This window comes from Astatotilapia calliptera, chromosome 1, assembly GCF_900246225.1.
Source record: "Astatotilapia calliptera chromosome 1, fAstCal1.2, whole genome shotgun sequence".
NCBI lineage: Eukaryota > Metazoa > Chordata > Actinopteri > Cichliformes > Cichlidae > Astatotilapia > Astatotilapia calliptera.
Window position 1 is genome coordinate 37,319,019 of NC_039302.1, and position 22,517 is coordinate 37,341,535.

The 22,517-nt window shown below is 45.8% G+C and overlaps 1 protein-coding gene and 4 non-coding genes across 5 annotated transcripts in view; 1 reads left to right on the forward strand and 4 right to left on the reverse strand.

Moving 5' to 3' along the window:
• The window catches only part of efl1 (elongation factor like GTPase 1), a 72,994-nt gene that overhangs the window by 6,932 nt on the left and 43,545 nt on the right, over positions 1-22,517 (reverse strand). The window contains exons 15-20 of the mRNA XM_026176958.1: positions 16,485-16,616; positions 14,695-14,842; positions 1,741-1,870; positions 1,441-1,567; positions 327-531; positions 1-34 (exon numbers count right to left, since the gene is read on the reverse strand). The exon at positions 1-34 is cut by the window's left edge and continues 487 nt beyond it. Of these exons, the coding sequence (XP_026032743.1) occupies positions 1-34; positions 327-531; positions 1,441-1,567; positions 1,741-1,870; positions 14,695-14,842; positions 16,485-16,616 (776 nt within the window). The remainder of the gene's footprint in view (positions 35-326; positions 532-1,440; positions 1,568-1,740; positions 1,871-14,694; positions 14,843-16,484; positions 16,617-22,517) is intronic.
• Positions 18,289-18,395, reverse strand: LOC113028073 (U6 spliceosomal RNA). The gene has a single exon (XR_003273186.1). It is a non-coding gene; the product is annotated as a U6 spliceosomal RNA (small nuclear RNA).
• LOC113028078 (U6 spliceosomal RNA) lies at positions 19,325-19,431 on the reverse strand. The gene has a single exon (XR_003273187.1). It is a non-coding gene; the product is annotated as a U6 spliceosomal RNA (small nuclear RNA).
• Positions 20,244-20,350, forward strand: LOC113028084 (U6 spliceosomal RNA). The gene has a single exon (XR_003273189.1). It is a non-coding gene; the product is annotated as a U6 spliceosomal RNA (small nuclear RNA).
• LOC113028091 (U6 spliceosomal RNA) lies at positions 21,596-21,702 on the reverse strand. Its single transcript, XR_003273190.1, has one exon. It is a non-coding gene; the product is annotated as a U6 spliceosomal RNA (small nuclear RNA).

The following is a 22,517-nucleotide window of genomic DNA, read 5'->3' on the forward strand; positions in this document are numbered from 1 at the left end:
CTCCACGCTGTTCAGCAGGATGTTCGGACCGTACCTGGAGACACGGACATCGACAGTGAGGAAGTCTCCATGGTGCTGCACCTCTTTGTTTGTGTTCATGAAGCCCTGAGGAGTTCAGCTCTGCCTTATTCTCATGAATGCATCTAACAGAGAAAACGAGGAAAAACTCGCACGACTCAAGTCTTCAGAACCTGCATCCAGCAGAAAGAACATTAGAAAGGGAAGTGCTGAGATGCACGACCACAAGTGTTAATGCAAGAAGCTCGCAGACACCATCAGATGCAAATAAACAAAGAAGCAGAATCAGAAAGACGCTCGAGTCTGACCTGCGAGGCCCGAAGGCCCAGATACGTTCCACGGCGTTCCTCCACTTCCTCCCCTGCAGCAGGCTCTCCAGCTGGGCCTTCAGGTCAGAAATGGCCTCCAGGCTCCTGACGCTGATGTCCAGACTCTTCCCCTCCCTCAGCGACATGTTTACCTGCTCCAGAGTCCGAATCACCTCCGAGCTGCTCTCCAGCAGACGGGTTGCCTCTGAAAGAAACCGCCGCATTACTGCCGTATCTTCATGTGATGGTTTAGCTTCACTCGGGCTGTTCTGCCTTATTTGGATTAATCTGGCACTGAAACAAAACTTCTAAACTCTGAAGCATCGCGAGTTTACGTTCAGGCCTGTGACTCCACCCATATTTTCCAAGTTTCATGCAGGAATGATCATCTTTCTACTGCCCAGCATGCAGCTGGCTAACCTTAGCATTTAGCTTACAGACACCATTCACCTCAGCGATCTGTCACATGCACGAGCATCAAGCACGCATCCTGTGATCCGGCGGTGGGTGCGGTTTGGTACAGAAAATAGTTCCTAGATGAAATAAATGTTTAAAATGTGCTGAGACGAGTTTATGTTCTCGGTTCCGGTTTGATCTCGTGATGGGGCCACTCGCTGACAGACAGTCGTACAGTGTAAACACAAAGTGTCCCGAGTTTCTCGTTCTAATAAACCAAGACTGTGATGTCATCCACAAAACAACCACTAATGCCATGGAGCCCATGTCCATCTTTTACGTACAGTCTCTGTTTCTACATTCTTTGTTTGTTTGATGAAGAGATGAAAATCTGCCATCGTTGATGTTCACTGGAGTGATGTTCACTCTTTAAGATGCTCACTGAATGTTTTCTGACTTTTGTTTTCTTGGTTCAAACAAAGAGCTGCACGTTCGGGCGACTTCCTGACAGTGAACCAGGAGATCGTTACCAGGTGTGGAGGTGGAAAGGTGGGCAGGGTTTGACCTTCTCGCGGTTTCCATGTAAACAATAAATGCCTGACTCAGAGCGCGTGTCCTCGTTCTCACAGACCAAGAGCTACAAACACTTTTGCCCTCAGACGTGGCACACGCCCCGCCCACAGCCTCTCAGCGCGCTCGCTGCGTGCCTGGGTCTTACCCTGTGGCAGAGGTATCGCCCTGACGCCAACTGTGGCCAGCCTGTTGGGGGTGGTGAGGGTAACGAGGCCGCTGGAGTCCAGGTGTAGGGTGTCGGACGATCGACCCTGAGAGGCCTCTTCTTTGACCTGGAAACAGCCACACGAGAACACTGATTATCTGGAAATGTGATAAATCCGCCCCTTTCCTTCCGGATTCTTCTCCTCAGAGCAACGCTGAACGTTTTTAAACTCCGTCAGCAGACAGTAGAGCTGAATCACAGATTTCATACACTACCCTTGCCTCCAGCTCAGCGACTCACCTGATGAATGATGGCGACTTTCTGCTGCTTGCCCAGCTCCTCGTTCACCATGTCCACTTTGGGAGGACGAACCACCGTCTCTCTGAACGGGATGATGGGCTCAGACGCGCTGATCTCGATTTTAGCAAACCTTTAAAAAAAAGAAGAGTGGAGGCTGTTCTCTGTTTTCATAATCAGCCAGTCTGACAGTCTGCAGATAGAGAACAGACACAGGCCATGGCTGTCGCCCAAAGGCAACGGGGCGACAGGATTCGGCTGCTCACAGGTCAAACACATCAGAACTGAAAACCTCGGACCGCCATCTGATGACGATTTCATGTTTTATTCAATTCAGTTTTATTGACACAGCGCCAAATCACAACAACAGTCGCTCGAGGCGCTTCATATTGTGCGGTAGATCCTACAATAACACATACAGAGAAAAACCCAACAATCACATGACCCCTATGAGCAGCACGTTTTTCAAACACAACATCTGGACCCATTTAACCAGGAAGTCCTTCAGACTAACGTCGTTTTTCAAGGCAGAATAAATCAAACACAAGAACACGTAAAAAACAAGACACAGTGAAAACTTGTCATTTACAGAAGTCTTTATGAGAGCTCTGCACTCTGCAGGGAGACGCAAGCATTCAGCTTCAATGTGCTCTGAAGGTTATTCCAAGAATAAGGAGCTAAATAAGATTAAAATATCTCAATAATAAAAACTCTGCACTCTGTCCGTCATCCAAACAAATACCCAAATATTTCTGGGATGATACTTTCAATAAAATCTCCTCCGAACATCTGAGGTGTGGGCTGATTTCCAGAAAACAACATGAATCGTCTGCATAGAGTCACTTTAGCCGTAATGGAAAATAAAATACGGCCAAAAATGAAACTTTTTAAAATCTTCACCTTCATCCTCTGGGGTCATCAAGTGGGTGTTCACAAAAGTCTGACGTAATCGATCCGATACTTCAATTCTTTTCTATTGACAAAGCACCAAATCACAAGCTCAAAGCATTTTAAACTGTAAGGTGAAACTCTACAATGGCACAAGTGATGCTTCCTGCTACAGGATGGAAGAGGATTTAAAAAAGTGGAATGAGTCGCTCCACTACAGTAGCTTTGCATGATTCACGGCCCCAAACAACCCTTATGTATCTGATCTGAAATAAGCCTCCCTGTAAGCCAACTTTCTTCTGATTGGCTGCTCCTCACGGTTTGTAAACTGTGCTGAACTGTATGAGGACGCCCTCCTGTGACATCATTCAGAGCCAAGAATAGAAAAAACCACACCTGTGTGAAACTGAGTGTAATTAAAATTAAAGCAAAGATGAAACTCGGAGTGAGGAAAAGTCGGGATACAAAATGTTCCCGTTGGTGTTTTACGCTCGTACAGACTCTGCAGGTGACGGTGCGAATGAAAGCTCCTCTCCAACGGGACGAGACGGCGTTAAGAGAAACGTCTTTGGAGTCTGTAATTACTGTCACAGCCACGAGTTTAAAGAAACTCTAATTAATATGAAATATTCTTTCAGATCCGGCTGACAGAGCGAACACAAAAACACGACACCTCAGAAAGCTGCACGCAGGTAGAGAGAATCTGTCCGGCCTATCAGACGCTTTGCTGCTAACGTTGAGTCGCAGCTTATAAACCAGCAACGAGACGCAGAGCTGCTCAAAGAAATGTCACCAGGATCTCAGAGGTGATGGACATCCTCCTTTTCTCTTTGATCATTTTACTGCGCGCTTGTTCGTTCTTGTGACATTCGATGACGTTGGATCCTGCGATGTGCATTTGGGCCGTACACTGAGACGACCGCTTGCTCCCCTCACGTCACACGTGTGGAGCGGCGCAGAGCCGTCTTTCCAATAATAAAATGATTTGTGGGGCATTTTAAAGATTTGGGTGTTCAGTAGAAATGAGTCAGAGCCCGAGTGCCGCAGCAAGGACACAAAGTGTTTCTCTAACATCATTTATACCCGCTGAGGTCCTCCACCAGCAGGCTGCAGAGGACAATCGCACTCATTAGTCTGCCCGTCTGCATTAGAGGCTTTACTGAACAACACAGATGCTTCCTGGCTGACCCCGGGGTCACTGGGTCACTCTGAAAAACACGCCTGTGTTTATATTTGTGCTGCATTAGCAGCGGCACCGAGACAGCGGGGATACTTCCTCGTTTAATCCAGTTATCCACGGTAACAGGTAATCCCTGCTGCTCGCCATCTCACTTAATGAACACTTGAAAAGTTTCTGTGAAAACGCCAAATTGAAAACGTACAGCTCTGTGTGTGTGTGTGTGTGTGTGTGTGTGTGTGTGTGTGTGCGCTGAATTATCGATCACTGGTGCCCATAAGCACTGAAGACTGGGCACCTGACCTAGTTTTGATGGGAGAGGGTGGGGTGTGGGGATAATCCCCTCGCAGCGGTGGAGCTGTGATGTCACAGTCTTGTGCTCGCCCGTGTGGCAGAGAACAGCGCTGACCTTATTCTGAACGTGATGCGCTGCGTGCCAGCGCTTACGTGGAGGGCTCAGGCTGCCGACACATCAACAAGTCACCCAGCCAGCCAATCAGACACTTTATGAAGCAGGTAGCTCGCCATCAAGTCACATCACCAGCCAAAATGTAAGCCAATGATCGAGCCATCCATCCAGCCAATCAGCCTTCATCTGAGCCAAGCAGGCAGCCAGCTGGCCGGTCAGCGATCCGCCGTCCTGCTCTGCCATCTCTGTCCCGAGCTGTCTGGCCTCGGCTCTAAACATAGCAGCAGCAGTGCTGCACGCGGCCTCGTTTCCTCAGCTGGAATCCCACAAAATCAGAGCAACAGGCAGCGCGGAGCGAGCCTCATGAGCGACTCTGCGCTGACGGACCCGCCGCACAAAGCCAAGAACCCCCCAACCCCGCCAGCAAAGAAGAGATCAATCAATCAATTTATTTATAAGCACTTTTAAAAACAGGTTGACTAAAGTGCTGTAAAAAAGTAGCTCAGACACACAAAGAACAGAACAAACCAACCATGGAGATCCAGAGCTTTCATCTTTATATGTAATAAAAGGACGAGATGCTACAATCCCTGGTTAGGATAAGGGCTGTCCCCACAAGATATGAATACCCAACGTGTGTGTGTGTGTGTGTGTGTACTGTATGGACAGTGCACAGTGTTACATCATCCAAAGTGATTTTACTCGTCGGTCAGTGAGAGTGCATTGTGCTTTCGACTTGAGCTCTTACAATCAGTGTCTGCAGGAGTGCGTCCTTAAGTAGCACCAAGGCTGAAGCAATCATAAAACATTTATCCATGAAACTCAAAGCCTGGGTGGAGCAAACGGTGGAAAAGGCAAAAACCAAATAAACAGAGGCCGATTTGAAAACACAGCTCGGTGCGCTCTGACGTCAGGAGCTGTTGGAGGTGCAAACTCAGATCAGTGTGGCTCACAGGTGACAGATTTGCATTCTCCTGCTAAATAATTATAAAATATAATCGATAATAACATTTTAAAGAATATAAATATTTACTCTGTGACACAAACCGGGCGGCAACAAACCAGGAGACGCACAGAAACACAGTTACATGAAAGAAACCCAAAGAGGAATTCAGGCCAAGCGTGGTGTGTGCAGTCAGCACGATCAGAGGAGCAGCTGAGTGCATGAGTGAAAATGGTGTATGCAGTGTTGTTTGATGCCACGCTTTCAGAGCACTGACACAGTGGGCCGGGTGCTGCCCACGAGCCACAGCAGCGGGGCAGAGGTGAGGCGCAAAGTATGAAAAGTCCTCCTCTAACGTCCGACAGCTGCACCCATGAACTGCACCACGTGCCGTTCCAGGCACACGTCAGCCTTTGTGTACCAGTATGTAAAACACCACAACCATTAGACACCATCTCCTGGACTGGTTCCAGTCAGAGCCGCCCTGCAGACTCTGCATCCAACATGGCGGAGCCGGAGCTTAAACCCAACAGCGAGCCGAGCAGCCGGCCTGAAGCGAAACGTTTGACAGGACCGGAGCGAGCTGTCTGCTATGACAGGAAGCTCAGAATATGAGTGAGTGTGTCGGCCAATAGGAACACAAGAACCCCCCCAAAAAAGGACAAAGCAGCAACGTGACAACTGTGGCGCACAAAGCGGGCGGTTACTGACGCACTGAAAGACGATGAGCTGGTACACCGATATAATGCATGTGGGCGACCCACCTGAAAACACGTCGCTGATAGCTGCACGCCGCTGCAGCCGTGCAGTAACAACAACACTGTTGTGTGACTGGACACAACGCGCAACAACGTTGTTGTTTTTCCTGTTATTCTAAATCTAAAATCGATCCACAAAAACAGGAGGTTCTTAAAACCTGAGCCTGAACTTGGATCTGTACTCAGGTCCTCGTCTGCAGACGCAAAACATCAAAACTCTGAAAAACACATTTGTGTGAGTTCAGCTCCACAGACGCCGCACAGAGTCGGGCCTGCGATATTACAGGGAGGAGGTGCCTTTTAAAAACCATCAGAAGGGCACGTGTGATTGACCACGAAGGCCACCAGCTCAAACTGCCCCCCCCCCAGCGGGTCCTACCATTCTTTTCCCAGGTCCTGAAACAGCGCCTGCCAGAAAAACGCCAACAAATGTGGCAGCGTGCCCCGATCACACGGTGAGCGACACGCTCCGCTGCCCGCCGAACCCTCGCTCATCCAGCTTTACTACTCGATGATTTGCCACCAGACAAGATTCTTCATATCCAGCATGTGTCTGCGATGAAGGCGGCGACCTCTCCGCAGCCCGAGCGCTCCTCTGCAGGGACGGGATACCCCGAGAGGGGCCCGTTCCTCTCTTTGGCTCTCAGCAATCAGGCCTACACGGCGGAGCGGCTGGATGGGAGTCACTCCCGAGTCACATTATAGGGCACCTGGAGCCAAATAGCTCTGAGAGCCGTCTGAGAGCAGCAGGAAAAAGAATCTCTGAGGTGATGAGAAAATTCAGGCTCTCCAGCCTGACTGCCCGCCTGAGGTCTGGTGAAAACAATGCAGCACTCATCGCTGGAGTAATGATGTCCCTGTGATGGAGCATGTTCAGGCAGGATCTGGGAGACAGGCCAGTGACTGGAGCCAAGCGGAGAGAGGTCCTTGAGAAAAACTTGCTCTGCTGAATCATTTGCTTGCAGTTTATGTCTTACTGTGTCTGCGGGGGTTTTATTCAGACCTGTTTTCGTTCAATTGATCTCCACGGCCTCTTCGTTGCTTTTACAAATCGATTCTTGTGCTTCTGGTAAGTAAGCACATTCAGTAAAACCCCGAATTCGGAGGCTGAGGATGATGTCATCACTAAACACATGGCAGAAGACTTTCAGGGACACGGGTGTGTTTGCATCAGCTTCCTCACTGTCCTGTAACATTTCTGTGCTCGAATTTAATTTTATACAACAAATAGGCTCTGCTGCATATAAGGTAACATGAAGTTAGAGTTAAAAAGTGCGAATCCCACACACAGCATCACACAGTTTACGTTTACTTAGTAAATCTGCTCGGTCAGGTTTAGACTGGACACTGGCTCCAGTAATGAGACAGGGATGGATGGGCAGGTTTGAGTAATGAAAGTTCACGGTTTGGGTTCAAATACAGAAACTGAGTTTTCCTGGTTGCTATGGTGACAGGCTCCCGCTGAAGACCCGACGATAACATGCGCCGCAGGCACGAAACATTCGCCCCACTGAAACATTAGCTTTGCAAATGTCTAACCTACGAAAACACGACCGGCGAACAGACTTTCATCACGACGGGAATCTTAACTGGTCACTTGACTGTGACCATCTGCTACTTCATGTTCTCACCACAAGTTATATTCTATTCTTTGGTGATTCAGTAAAAGCACTAGATGTTGCAGTCCCTGATTGTGCATTGCGTTAAATGGCGAGCATCTTGAGGCTGTTATGAGGAAAGGCAGCCCAGAAACTTTACCAGCAGCACACATCAGTGCGTGCCTCAGCTTTCTGTCTTTTACCCAGGCCAATCTCCCATTTTTGGGGGATTAGAGATCTGATCTAGGTTATCATATTAAGGTTTGGGACACATCGTCAGCAGTGGACCTTGGATTCATCGGGTGTTTCGGCCGTTATCACCAGACACCCTCATCCAAGGAGGCCCTGCCAGGGCTGATCAGGCCCCGGAGTGTCTCTGGTTTATGTTGACTTGTTATTTCACTTCTTCTTTTAGTTTTCTACAGTTTATTTTCTATCTATTCACTTCAACTGAGAGATAATACTTACCTCTTTAACATTTATGGAGCCTCACTTCTTCAAAGGGATAGAAAAGGTGAAAGAGAGGAGTAAGACAAAAGGGACACGACAGGAGAGCTGGAGGGGGGCCACACCTCCCCGCCGGATCAGGCTGTACACTCTACTTCCTCACTGCCTCCCAGAAAAGGGAAGAAGAGCAAATATTTTCTTTTCTCTCGCGGTTCGCTGACTGCCATAGCTGCCCAAGTGATGTCAGCCCTTTTCACCCACAGCCAGTGACGGGTCCTCTCAGCACTGTTAGCTAGCTCTCGTATAGCTGCTGCTGCGCCCTCTGATCCAATCTCTGAGCAGATAAACACTCCAAACACTTCGAATGTGCAGATTTACCTGTAACAGCAGGTACTGTTTCCTGTACATGGATAATGTTATTCAGGCATTTAATTATAATCTGTCCTCGTGAGAGCACAAGATTAAAAATAATGGAATTACATATGAAGCACATGTACAATACTGTGCAAAAGTATTGAGCCGCCCCTCATTTCTTTATATTTTGCTTCCTTTGAGTTTTTTAATTTGTCTTGAGAAACAATTTTCCAGCTTTCCGGAGCTCTTTTAAGGTTTCCTTTGAACATTGATTCATTTTCAGCTTTTTAAAGTAAAGATTTTAAAAACACTTTATTACTAGCAGGCTGTCACAAAAACACATCACTGATTCCAATTTCTTTAACTGGATCGATAAAAAATGCCAAAGATAACACAGTCTGACATAAAATAGTATTTTTGCCCCAAACAGGTGATTCCCACGGAGCTGTTAGCTAAGAATTCGGCACATCCCGACACTGGCGTGCAGCGGTTCCTTAAAAAAATCTGAAGATGAAAATGAATAATGTGCAAGGCCTAAACATCTTCTGAAATGCATTTACTTAAACAGGAAGACAATCCAGCAGAGACCTGACAGGAGAGATGCACCTTCAGCTGATCGTACCTGTGTTTCCAGGTAGGTTTGCTCAGGTCTCAATAAACCTTCAAACAAAATCCAGAGAAATAACAGCTGGCTCAAAACTTTTGCACAGGACTGTAACGGCCACCCAGAAACATCAAGCTGAAACTTGATGTTGTCCTGACCATGTAAAGACAAATTTGCCTTCGATGGGATTCATTCAGCATTCATGTAACTCTGACACACCTGCTTAACCACGACTGCAGGAGCCACATTAACTGATAACAGCAGCCGTGTTCATTGTGCCACCGTGCAAACATTTCTCAGAAATAGTTTCAGAGTCTCTATTGTTGACTTGGCCCCCAAATTTCTCAGATCTCGGAGCAACCAAGGACCTACTGAGATCTACTGTCTGATACTTTGAGACGGGTGTCCAACTCCAGGCCTCGAGGGCCGGAGTCCTGCAGGTTTTAGATCTCACTCTGGGTCAAAACACCTGAATCCAATGATTAGCTCATTACCAGGCCTCTGGAGAACTTCAAGACATGTTGAGGAGCTCATTTAAATCAGCTGTGATGGATCAAGGACACATCTAAAAGCTGCGGCCTGGAGTTCCCCACCCCTGATCTAAAGGATCTGCTGCTAAAGCGAAGGCGAGCGACACCACGGGACACCTTCAGCGATCCGAGGAGTCCCCGCCTCGATGGATCCAAGGTGTTGTGACAGCACGAGGGGAACCTGGCCAGGCTATTTTAACGTTGGGGTGTACATTTGTATTTTAGCAAAGCCGCATGATAACAGAACAGACTGAATTAACAGTTTGGTTTTACCACGGATGTGCAGACATCTGTCACCGGATTAAATCCGACACGGAAGGAAAACTGATAATGAGAACTGATGATAGCGAGGCACAAAGTTATAAAGAGCTATTTTTATGCATCCTAAATGGATTTATGGATGTTGAGCCTTAATGGAAAAAGCTGAACATCGGAGATAATGGCATCACAGGAAAGAGCACGTCGTGCTGCCTGTGAATTCTGGTTTAACAAGGTTAAAACTCTCAGAAGAAAAGATGTGATGTGTCTTGATAAATGCACTGAGTGTAAATGCGATGCTTTAGATTGCTGCAGATACTGGCTTTAACGGCATCTGCATCGTTACAGCTGTGCAGGAAATCATTCTGATCTAATGACAAATAAACCTACTTGTACATTGGCTACTTTATAATTCACTTTTTCTGAAATATAAATGTTTAAATGGTCAGGAAGCACAAATAGTGTGTAATTTTACTAATTACTGTGAAATAAAGGGACACTGTTCATCTAGTTTCTCCTGTTTAGACCTTAAAAGCTTCCACCTAACCTGCTCAGCCTGTCATGGACAGCATCCATGCAACAGCTTTCAGTGACTTGCAATTCATGTCTGGAATAAACAGACGACTTCAAACGCAAAATTACACACTGCTAAATATCGAAGATGTTGTGTTATCATTTGAGCAGCCGTGCGCGGAGAGCGGCAGTTCTCTCTAACTGATGGATTTCTGTTCCCCGCTGACATGACAAGAACCGAGATTAATGAACACAGAGCAACTGTTCTTACGCATAAAAACTGAGTAAAAATAAACCGATGAAAACACGCTTTACACACTGCAAACAGCATCCCGTCGTACAATCTCAGCGATGTACAAAAAGCCGATTAGACGATGTACAGGAAATCTACGGGTGAGGATACTGGGTACCTAAAATGATCCTGCTTCACGGCACAGTCATCAAAGTTACACAAAAACAGGACACACTTCTTTGTTGATCACACAGACGTGGCAAATCCAGGCTGTTTTAATGTCTCGATGCTCAGTCATCCAGGTACGTAGATGCCAAACGTCGATTCTCAGCTCGTGTGGTTTTATAACACTGACATGCAGAAGATGTTTGAAAGGAGGTCACGAGTCTCTGAGGGGAATAAGGCTACGTTCACACTGCAGGCGAAAGCGCATCAAATCCGATTTTTTTGACCCTATGCGACCCATATCCGATCATGCTATGACAGTGTGAACGGCGCAAATCCGATATTTTCAAATCCGATCTGGGTCACTTTCGTATGTGGTACTGAATCCGATACATATCCGATGTTTTAGAAAGCGACTGCTGTTTGAACGGTCAAGTCGCATTAAATCCGCCTTTTACGTCACCGACACAAGACTGAAGCCAATTATCAGCGCCAGAGAAGCGCCCGAGAAGACATCGCGAACGCTTCCTGGCCATCCAGTGTAGATGTTAGTGAAACTGTTGGGAAGACAATGTGAACATTTTATTTGTACTGTAATCTGCAGATTCTGACAGAAATCTGCAGCTATCATTTGAAGCACCGCTCCTCTCTTAAACAGCAATAAGGATCATTATTAGGTTATTTACATTATTATGTAAATAACAAAATAACTTAAAGCAAAAATTGGGAAACGTGAAGACCGAAGTCTTTATATTAACGGCCATCAGTCAAACAATACTGTTGCTCTGGGTCTAAACAGAGCTCGTTGTGTGTGACAGCTTCTTTTGCGCATGCGGGCCGCTTTGAGCGTTCACACTAGAGCGCGTTTGCTGTCGCATTTTATTTGTAGTGTGAACGAGCAGACAAAAAAATCGGATTTGATCAAAAAATCGGAATTGAGCATTAAGACCTGCAGTGTGAACGTAGCCTAAGTGCGGCCTGTTGCAGTCACACCTGCACACTGCAGGTTTTCACTGTGACATCTCTGCTGTCCTCTCTGATCCCGGATCAGACCCCAACTGATAGGGCTGTGCGATATGACCAAAATCTCATATGACATTTATAACGATATAAACCACAAAAATTTACATTTTCGGTGAATTCTGTGAATCTCGGGCAGCTCGACTTGTGTGAAGTGTTTTCAGCTGGGCGTCGTGTGCCTGGAGTCGAGTGTTTTGACCGATGGATTGAACTACATATTTTTAGACATAAGTTGGGATGGTTGCCATTTTCTTTGTGGGTATTTATTACACGGCGTGCTGCGGGGAAACGCCCGTTCTAATGTTTGAGTGGGAGGTTTATTTGGAGCACCTGACGGCTCTTCTTTGCTTCTCAGCCGTAAACTCTCTCCTTACTGTCACGTGATTCTTCCGTTGGTGGTAGCAGAGGTTTGGTGGGGGCCGGTTTCCTGCGTAATTTGCAGTGTCAGATGTTTCATAACCAACCCATGTCCGTGCTACAGAGGCAGCCCCTCGTTTAGGAATAAGGTCCTCGATTTGTTTGGACTGGTCCTTCTGTTTGTCATCATTTCAGTTTATTTTGAAAAACCTCAACAGGATCTTCAGCTTTATTGAACTTTAAGAAATTAATGTAGCCTCTACACTGACCATCAAGCCATGAAAGATATTGTTGTAAACTGTTTATTTTGCGACACCATGAAACAATAGAAGTAGAAGAGTTTGGCACTGGCCTGCCGGGTTCAGGAATCGGTGGATGGATTATTTCTGTTTGTGTTTGCACTCTTGGGTTAAAATGAGGTCGTGTTGCTGCCCACAGAAAAAAGCACCTTTTTAAACTTGTAACTGGCTCCAGTGTGTTTACTACCTGCCACACAGCCGTGGTTTAATGTTACAGGCGGGTCTTGTGTTCAGGTTTTCTGGAAACGCCATCTCTAAACTCATTCTCGGGTGATTTTGTGAGGCCGCAGCAGCGACACCAAATTTCCCCTGTGAAAATAATCTATGTGCCGGTCAATGAGCTCGCACTGTTCTTCTGAGGAGGCTGGCAGCGTCCAGACGGACAGGAGCAGCAGTCAATACGTAATGATAGCCAGATAATGATGGGCTGGAATTGGAAACAGATCAGCTCTGTGCCTCAGATGTGAGTCGCTCAGTATACGAACACACACTGTGCTCAACCTGCACTACGCAACAGCAGACGCGAGCAGGAGAGCACACAAACGCAGACGATCGATATGACCGAGACAGAAAAAGTCAGATATGGAGAAATATAAAAATTGAATACTGGGACAGCAGACGCCACGTGAGGAGCACGGTTATTAATACCAACGCAGTCCAAGTCAGACTTTCTGAAAAGTGGGACTTTACTTCATGGTGATCATTTCTTGGCTCACAGTCTAGGTGGAGGTTATTGTCGATCATGGAGACAGAAGACGCCGCAATAATCAACTAAAATAAGACGGACACAGCCACCACGCCCCCTGCTGGCTTTAGACGTCACATCCTGAAGCCTTTCTCAGAGGTTGCTGCACACATGCTGACCTATCATCAGAAACTCCGCCCACGTCTCACCATAGCGTTCGTTTGTTGACTGATCATTTTCTTTTTTTCTGAACAAACAAACAAACAAACCCCGAATACACAAAACCTGTGATGAAATGTTTCAGCACTTTTGTCGATGAATAAAAACGAGACGACAATGTTCCGGGGCGACGAGATCCAATCAGAATTAATTAAGTTGTATAGAGAGGCGGGACCAGTTTGGGGGGGATCCAATCAGACGTAAGCTCCTTGTTCTTGATCTTTCACTGACGATCAGGGTGTGAGGGAGGAAGCTCCCGTGTTTGTCATGGAGACGAGAAGAGCACACGTCACGCTTTGTAAACCGTGCGCAGCGACTCTCACCAACAACTCTGAATCAAGTTCACACCCACTCTGTGCTAATCTCACAAGATTTATTGGAACAAAACTAAATGAATTTAGATTAAATTATGATAAAAATGATGATCGTGGCGACTACTCGCCCATCACTCACTGCTCCTTCAGCCACCTCGCTCTCTGGATGTTATCAGAACGTAATCTGATTGGTTAGCAGCCATATTGGAGAATTTCTCCAATCACACGGATGCTGAGCAGATTTTTTACTGTGCATATAAATCAGCGACCACATACATGCAGAATAATCTGCGTGAACAGTTTGGATGGTCTGATTATTCCAAGGCTTCAAAGAACCACAGGAACTGGATTAGTGCACCCAGCCTTGTTAACCTGAGCAGAGCTGGTTTCCCTTTTTGTCTTTATGCTCAGATAAATAAATTATAGTCAGAGTGACCTCTTGGATAAAGCTTCAAGTTGACCTATTCTGCTACCTGCACCATCCTTTGATTCTTAGACATAATAATTAAGTTAACTGGGTATTATAGTAATCTAAGCACGATGACACAGATGCATGAAAATGTTTTCTCTGATGAGACTTTTCCTAAATGTTCCTTAAATGGAACGTAAAACAGATTTTTCATGGGAGTCGAAGCCCAGAGACGAACTGTAATTATTATGCCAGCATTAGAAACACTAGAAATCACTGATGTAGACATTTGATGTTGTTAAAGGATGAGCTCAGTTACTCTGAGTTTAAAACAAAATGACTGTATGGAAGCCAAAAGACACACAAGTGAATGTCATCAGCACAGAAATGATTAGAAATATCCTCAATGACTTAATCATGTCAGTCAAAGGCAGCATGCAGAAAGACAATAATAATGAACCCACGGTATCACTGATTGGCTGATTGGGTGACTGTTGTATGAGATGACCATATAAAGATATCCCCCTCTGTGACATCATATGGAGCCAAATGTAGGAAAACATGGAATAAACTGACTGTTTAGAGCATTCTGAAGCTCACAGAGGTTGCTGCACACACTGACCTGTTACTATGTTCATACATGAACATTCAGCGCAGGGACAGGAAGTGAGCCAAAGCAGAGCAGGTTTCTTTAACAAGTGTTCACGAGTGAACATGAACACTTTACATGCCTAACATCAGCATACAGGCAGACACACATGCACGCACGCACACTGACCGCTCTCTCAGGTCGTCCAGGCAGCGCTGCAGATGAACCTCGCCAGCAGTGACCAGAACGTGTTCTCCGGTTTCCTGGATCAGAACCTCGGCACAGGGGTCGGCCTGGTTCAACAAGCGCATCCCGCGCACCAGCTTTGGCATCTCGCCTGTCACAAACAAACGAGGTGGAAACACAATCATCGATTCGGCTGTGTGAGCGGTCGGAACGTCTACACAACGAGGAACACACTCTCAAACCTGACTGGACCTAACTGGTGTTAACCTCTGTCTCTGCTCCACAGCATGTCTTTATCCCGTCTTCCTTCTCTCACCCCAACCAATCGCAGCAGATGGCCCCGCCCCTCCCTGAGCCTGGTTCTGCCGGAGGTTTCTTCCTGTTAAAAGGGAGTTTTTCCTTCCCACTGTCGCCAAAGTGCTGCTCATAGGGGGTCATATGATTGTTGGGCTTTTCTCTGTATTACTGTAGGGTCTTTACCTTACAGTATAAAGCGCCTTGAGGCAACTGTTGTTGTGATTTGGCGCTGTGTAAATAAAGTTGCATTGAATTGAATTTGACCAGAGCAGCGGTGAAGCTCGGCTTTTCGTATGAATCTTTTTACTTCCTGAGTCCGGCAGCACCCACATAAAGAGTTTTTCTGTGTGGATTGATGTGGGCAGGCGTCACCGGCCTCTCATTCACAGCTCTGCTTGTGCTGCCAGACAACCAAACATTATCAAAGTGAAGTCGTAGTTTCCTGTTCTCTGTGAGTGCTGCTGGCTGTGCCTCCGAAAGCGTTATTTACAGCTGATATCATCTGCTGCAGGAGAAAAGAGTTTAAACTGGCAAGACTCTGCTGACTTCAGTGTTTTAATATCTGAATATTAGCAAATGCTCCTCCCTTCGGCCTGTGCAGCGTGATTGGCTGCTGTCAGCTTGATGCATTGTATGAACAGTCCATTGATTCCCAGTCTCTGGTCAAGAAACTGAAGTACGAGTGACATCTCGAGTCGTCCGTATTAAAGTTAAATTCAAAGCCGTAAAATTTTCATCTTAAATCTGATTCCAGTCCAAGTCATGTGACTCTCATTCATCACACCATCGATGTCAGCTGACATTTAGGAAGCTGTGCACGCTGTGACTTGGAGCAGTGTGGAGCCTCTCAATAAAGATTTGTTCGGTTTGGTGCGATTACGTTTACAGTTGACACAAATACACAAATAGGTGCAGATTTGGGCTCAGAACTGTGAACTGATAGGAGTTTGAAATGTTTCAGCCGATCGACTCGGTTTCTCTAACACGGCGGTTTCTCTCTGACGCCACGATCATCGGAAACACAGCACAAGCTCATCATCACCATTTGAGGGCAGACGGAGGCGCAGAGCCGGACGCTTTGACTCCATGCAGAGAACAAATAAGGAGAGGGCCAGTTAGTGTTACTGAACTCTCCCATTGGCTGTTGGGGAATTATATATTTCTGGTTTGTAAAACACGCCGTCGGCTGTATTTGAGTCATTAGCATGATGTGAAACTTAGCTTCGTGGTCTGAATACATCAGCACAGCTGGACTGACTTCAGCTGTGCTGAGTTTTTGGCTGATACCAAAATTCAGTGCGTGGGACTCTCACACACACACACACACACACACACACACACACACACACACACGCAGACAGACAGACTCACACGCGTGTCCAACTAAATGAAAGGAGACAGTGTCGGGTCTCCGTGAACGTTCCGGTTTCACTGAATTTAACAAAGCAGCAGATTAGTTTCATGAACTACATGTGAGAGCGCCTTCGAAGACCTACTTGGATGTTTGGGCTCTATGGCAACCCTGACAATGGGCGTGGCCTCAAAGTTGAGCGGGGTAAAGGGAGGACAGGCGGGTGAGGTGGACAGCGTGGCCGACTTCAAGACGAACTCCTCGAGCCCTCCGATACCTGAGTGTGAAAAACATCAGACGTGAGGACATCGCACCAAATAAAACATGCAGCTGCTTTAAACAGATTCCCCCACGATTCACCAGAATCACATGATCACCAAATAACTGAGGGGCAGAGGAAGCAAAGCTAAAAAAGTCACAGAAGAGAAGAAATATTGTTTAGAACAGGAAGAAAGTGGATCAATAATAATAAATACACACACGTCCTGCTTCTTGCATTTTAAGTAACAAAAGTTTGACTGTGTGTAACAAACGTGACCATCACAGAACAGCCGTGCTTATAAAGTGACTCCACACCTGCTCGGCAGGATCAACTCAAGCACCTGCATATATAATATTTAATGTCCGTGACAGGAGCGAGCTCTGTACCCGGGATCTTGAGCTGTTCCCATAATTCACTGGAGCAACATTTTAAAACGTGTGTTTTGGGTTAACTTTCAACAGTCATGTGACCAAAAATGTGCACAACTTTATTTAAAAAAACAAAGAAACAGCTGATGCTGAGAGGTCAGGAGGGTAACACTTGCTGATTTTCAGTGCAGGGTTTTTTCACGCTGTAAAGCAGAGCGCTGGAGTATCAGCGTTTCAATCTAATTTTACCCGAATCAGCAGAAATTGGAGGAACGAGTTGTTTTGTTTATTAAAAATGCAGAACACTGGATCCAAGCCTGGTAACAAAAACTGAGCTTTAATTAAGCTGGAGGGGAAAAAAAAGCAGGAAACCACAAACTCCAACAAACAAAACGAGATTCCAGGAAAACACAAACAGGACGAAGGAAAGCATGAGAGGACTTTAAACACAGAGCTGAAGCTAATTAAACACAGGTGACATAATGATCAGAGCACAAACGAAGCAAAACCAGAGACGCACAAAGAGAGTGATCGCCAAAGTAAAACAGGAAGTGAGAATCAGAGTCGTCTACCAATCAGAGGGTGGGTGGGCCGATCCACGTCCAAGTTTCTTTAAGCCTGCGTTACCCTCCATGCATGTGAATGAGTGTGTGAAACAGGCTTTGAGTAGTCGATTACACACTTTAACTGAGCACATTCTGGACTATCAGTTGAGCCCAACACAAAATACAAGCTGCAAACTGACAAAAGAAAGACAAACACACCGTGCTGAGTTGTGGCTTCCCTTCAGGCTGATGTTTGGTAAAAAACGAGCACATCTGCTTTGGAATAGAAAGTGAACTTCCTGGACGTGTTTGGAGACACGAGTGCCGTCGGGTTATGTTGCTCTGTCACTGGATCGGCAGCTTAAAATTCTATTACAGACAAAAGCTTAAACAAACCCAAGTTTACTTTGTTACTTTGTAACATTCGCATGTTTACTGTTTATCACACACACGAGAATTTACACTGTCGGACAAACCAAACGTGACATCATCATGAATACATAATGCAGCTGTGACACTGAGTGACAGACCGACAGACACAAACAGACACACATACAACAAGTGTCAGATCCACACAGCTGCTCTGGGATCAGCTACAGAAGTCGATGCCTAAGTTTAGTCTCCAGTTTGAAAGCTGGCTCCGCCCCTTTTTAATTGTTGCCATTACAGGAATATTTCTTTTTTACCTCTCCTCTTTCTGTTATAGTAGTTTAATACTTTTTATGCGGAATGTCGCATTTTAAACCCCTAACCTGAGGAAAGAGAGCGTTCATCAAAATGTGGAACCGCTTCACGATTTTGCGTGTCATCCTTGCGCAGGGGCCATGCTAATCTTCTCTGTATCGATTCCAATTTATCGTATGTGCTGCCTGAGCGAGCACATCCAGCCTGCAGCACAGCCTGCCATTTACTGCCCTGCTGCAGGACGGCCTCGGTAACACGGTGCAGACTCGACGGCTGCAGACGGACCAACGAGTCGACTAAAAGTCAGGAAAGGACCCGTTTTTGTCTCGTTGACGTCAACATTTGAACTGTGAGCATAAATTAGCTCTTCAATTCTTATGAAATTAGTTTTAATGGCAACATTTCCTTTTAACTAAAAAGGGGCGGAGCCTAACTCCTCTTCAGGATGAAGCCTGAACTTGTGCCCCAGACTTAACCCTTCCCTCCCTGACAGAGCAGTTCTGATGATCCCAGAATCTGAATTATTGTTATCTGCACACAGTCTGAATATGACCTGCACACAGTTCCCATATTAGGATATTTGTCTCCAGGTGAAGCAGACAAAGGGATGATAGTGATGTAAGACAGAATCCTGCCCCACTGACGTCAGAAAGTCTGAGTGCAGAAACTGAAAGAGAAAAGAGGAGGAGGCCAAAAAAGACGCAGCTTTCCAAATGGTTCCCACCATGGTGATGACCGGGAACAAGGAAGACAAAAAGAAAGCCAGGCTCAAATAACGGAGGTTGTGAATATTGCTGCACCTACACGTTAAAGTTTCAAATAAAAAAAGAGTAATAGAATATAAAATAAAGCAGAGCCAACCTGAGATGAGAAGTCTATGCAGTAAAAAAAACATGCATACTCTCAGACGTCCGCCGGGACAGAAACTAGACTGTAGGCGACAACGTCCAGCACGAGCATTTTATGAAAATACTGACGCGTGGTCCATGCAAGATCCAGCAGGAAGTCTTCATACATTTGGTTTGTTAGCCTGAAACCCGACTCGACCTGAAAGGCGAAAATCAAACAAAATCAAAGCGTCTCTCAGATATCTGTAACCCTAACCTGAGGAAAGAGAGCGTTCATCAAAATGTGGAACCGCTTCACGATTTTGCGTGTCATCCTTGCGCAGGGGCCATGCTAATCTTCTCTGTATCGATTCCAATTTATCGTATGTGCTGCCTGAGCGAGCACATCCAGCCTGCAGCACAGCCTGCCATTTACTGCCCTGCTGCAGGACGGCCTCGGTAACACGGTGCAGACTCGACGGCTGCAGACGGACCAACGAGTCGACCGAGAGTCAGGAAAGGACCCGTTTTTGTCTCGTTGACGTCAACATTTGAACTGTGAGCATAAACTAGCTCTTCAATTCTTATGAAATTAGTTTTAATGCCAACATTTCCTTTTAACTAAAAAGGGGCGGAGCCTAAGTGAACCACTGATTTGTGCGTGAAATGTTTGTACACACAGTTTACACACAGATTTGTGTATGTACACTGTGAATGAGGCCTGATGTGAAGTTGTTGATGCTAAATCAAGAAACTGTGAATCCTCCTCGCTGCTGGGATCCATCCTTATTGACTCCAATAAGAGGCTACACTGAGGTGGAGGCAGGTGATCTGCTGTTCTGTTAGCATTTCCAGAAAAACTACCAAACTCATCCTTATGAAACTTGATGAAGAGCAGTCAGATGAAGAACCTGATAGATTTACAGCTTTAACTCTGAAAGAAATCAGCTTTAGTAGCTGAAATAACTGAGGAGGTGATAAGCCTCCGGTCCTGAAGAGGCCTTAAGCTCCGCCCCCTTTAATTGTTACTAAGTTCATAAGAATTCAAGAGCTAGTTTATGCTCACAGTTCAAATGTTGACGTCAACGAGACAAAAACGGGTCCTTTCCTGACTCTCGGTCGACTCGTTGGTCCGTCTGCAGCCGTCGAGTCTGCACCGTGTTACCGAGGCCGTCCTGCAGCAGGGCAGTAAATGGCAGGCTGTGCTGCAGGCTGGATGTGCTCGCTCAGGCAGCACATACGATAAATTGGAATCGATACAGAGAAGATTAGCATGGCCCCTGCGCAAGGATGACACGCAAAATCGTGAAGCGGTTCCACATTTTGATCTTTCGTCAGGTTAGAGTTACAAAATGCAACATTCTGCTTAAAAAATATTAAACTCCTATAACAGAAAGAGAAGAGGTGAAAGAAAGAAATATTCCAGTATAAAATACTTCATTCTTAAAACGTCTGAGTTTGTTGAAACAGTCGATGACTTTTTTTCATCTGTTATCTTATTTTTATCTGATTTGTAAAAATCTTTGCTGCTTTATTTTTATGTTCTTCATGCATTTTAAAGTTCATCATCGTCTCTGAACATCTCTCTCCAGGCAGCGCTCATAGGGATCATTTTGTGTGGAAGAGTCACATGACCCACAAAACACTGTTTTTCCCCTGTGAGTGGGCTTGGCAGGTGTGTGCAGTCCTGCAAACTATGGTAACAAAGTAATTCAGGCCCAGCATTGCTGATACTGATGGTTTAACCTATAAAGATGGCTTATGTGGGCGAGAACAGTGTGCCGTCATTCATTTAATAAATCATCACCGATTTGCAGATTCTGAACTTTAATAACCACTAAACAGCTGATTGTTGCTTTGCAGAATAATTCCTTATATAACATAAAAACCTGTTTTTAAAGCTCGTCTATCAAACTAGTATGGATCAGATATCAGTACTATTGATATTTGCATGAATCCGCCTGAAGTAGAGTCAAGCTTCGCAGAGTTCATAAGTGCTGTTGTGATACTCGTTACTGCTGACATGGAGTTCAGGTTTTACTGGCAGAGCTAACACAGAGGAGTCCTCACTGCACTGAGCTTCGTCTGCAGCCTCTGTCAACTCTGCTAATGCTAACCCGGGCTAGCCTCCGTCACAGACACACTGACATGCTAACATGGCAGAGCAGCCACCTGGTCACGGTGCGGAGCTGTCGTCTCTGGTATTCAGAAGAAAGAAGGCCGTGATTTTGGGTTATGTTTCTGTCACTGACAAGAAAATTCTGATAAATTATAATGAAATGACTCAAAACTTTGAGGTCAGAGTTTAGCTTCAACAAAAGAGGGCGGAGCCAGACTCCCCATCCTAACCCGACTGCTGTGAGGATCTGAGCTCTAATCATCCAATGGCTGAATCGGCTGCAGCAGATTCACAACTTTGTGCAGCGCTTTGAAGAACTGCACAACTTTAGTTTGAACCAAATGAATGTTTCCCAAAAATATTTAAACAAGTTCATCTCTGTACAGAATCAGTAAAAAATACAGAAACAACAGATACTGTAACCGTAACCTGAGGAAAGTGAGCGTTCATCAAAATGTGGAACCGCTTCACGATTTTGCGTGTCATCCTTGCGCAGGGGCCATGCTAATCTTCTCTGTATCGATTCCAATTTATCGTATGTGCTGCCTGAGCGAGCACATCCAGCCTGCAGCACAGCCTGCCATTTACTGCCCTGCTGCAGGACGGCCTCGGTAACACGGTGCAGACTCGACGGCTGCAGACGGACCAACGAGTCGACCGAGAGTCAGGAAAGGACCCGTTTTTGTCTCGTTGACGTCAACATTTGAACTGTGAGCATAAACTAGCTCTTCAATTCTTATGAAATTAGTTTTAATGCCAACATTTCCTTTTAGTCAAAAAGGGGCGGAGCTTGTGCCCCAAACTGACAGAGCAGTTCTGATGATCTCGCTATGAAGTTCATGCCAGAATAATCCAGAATAAAGCGAGCCCTGTTTGCAGCTGGCACCAGTCCTGCAATGACTTAATTCTCCTGCACAGCCTGAGGGTGATCGGCCTGTTTGTCTATGATTCACACTAAAACTACCGATCTTGGTAAAGAATGGCATCCTAACAAGATTTAAACGTAGATACAAACAACCGTCTTTAAAGTTCAGTTCCCAAACTGTTTTAATAAGTAAAACGACAGCCCGGGGTCATTTTCTCACACTCGTCTCAGTTTTGAAGAAAAATATGTGGCTTTGTGTACAGAGGGTGTACACCCAGACACAAGGCTAAGAGCTGGCTGACTGCAGGACACCGCTGGCTGCCTCTCGTGTAACTCGACACTATAATTACTTTAAGGTGACTTGATCCCCGGAGGCCTTCAAAACCAACAAAGAACAATAAAAGATGAAAAAAAGAAAGAACTAAAAGGACCAGATAAGCCAACAAGCGCTGTTGCAGACACTCAACGCAGCAGCAGAGCAGCAAACACAGAGACTTTCATCAGAGTT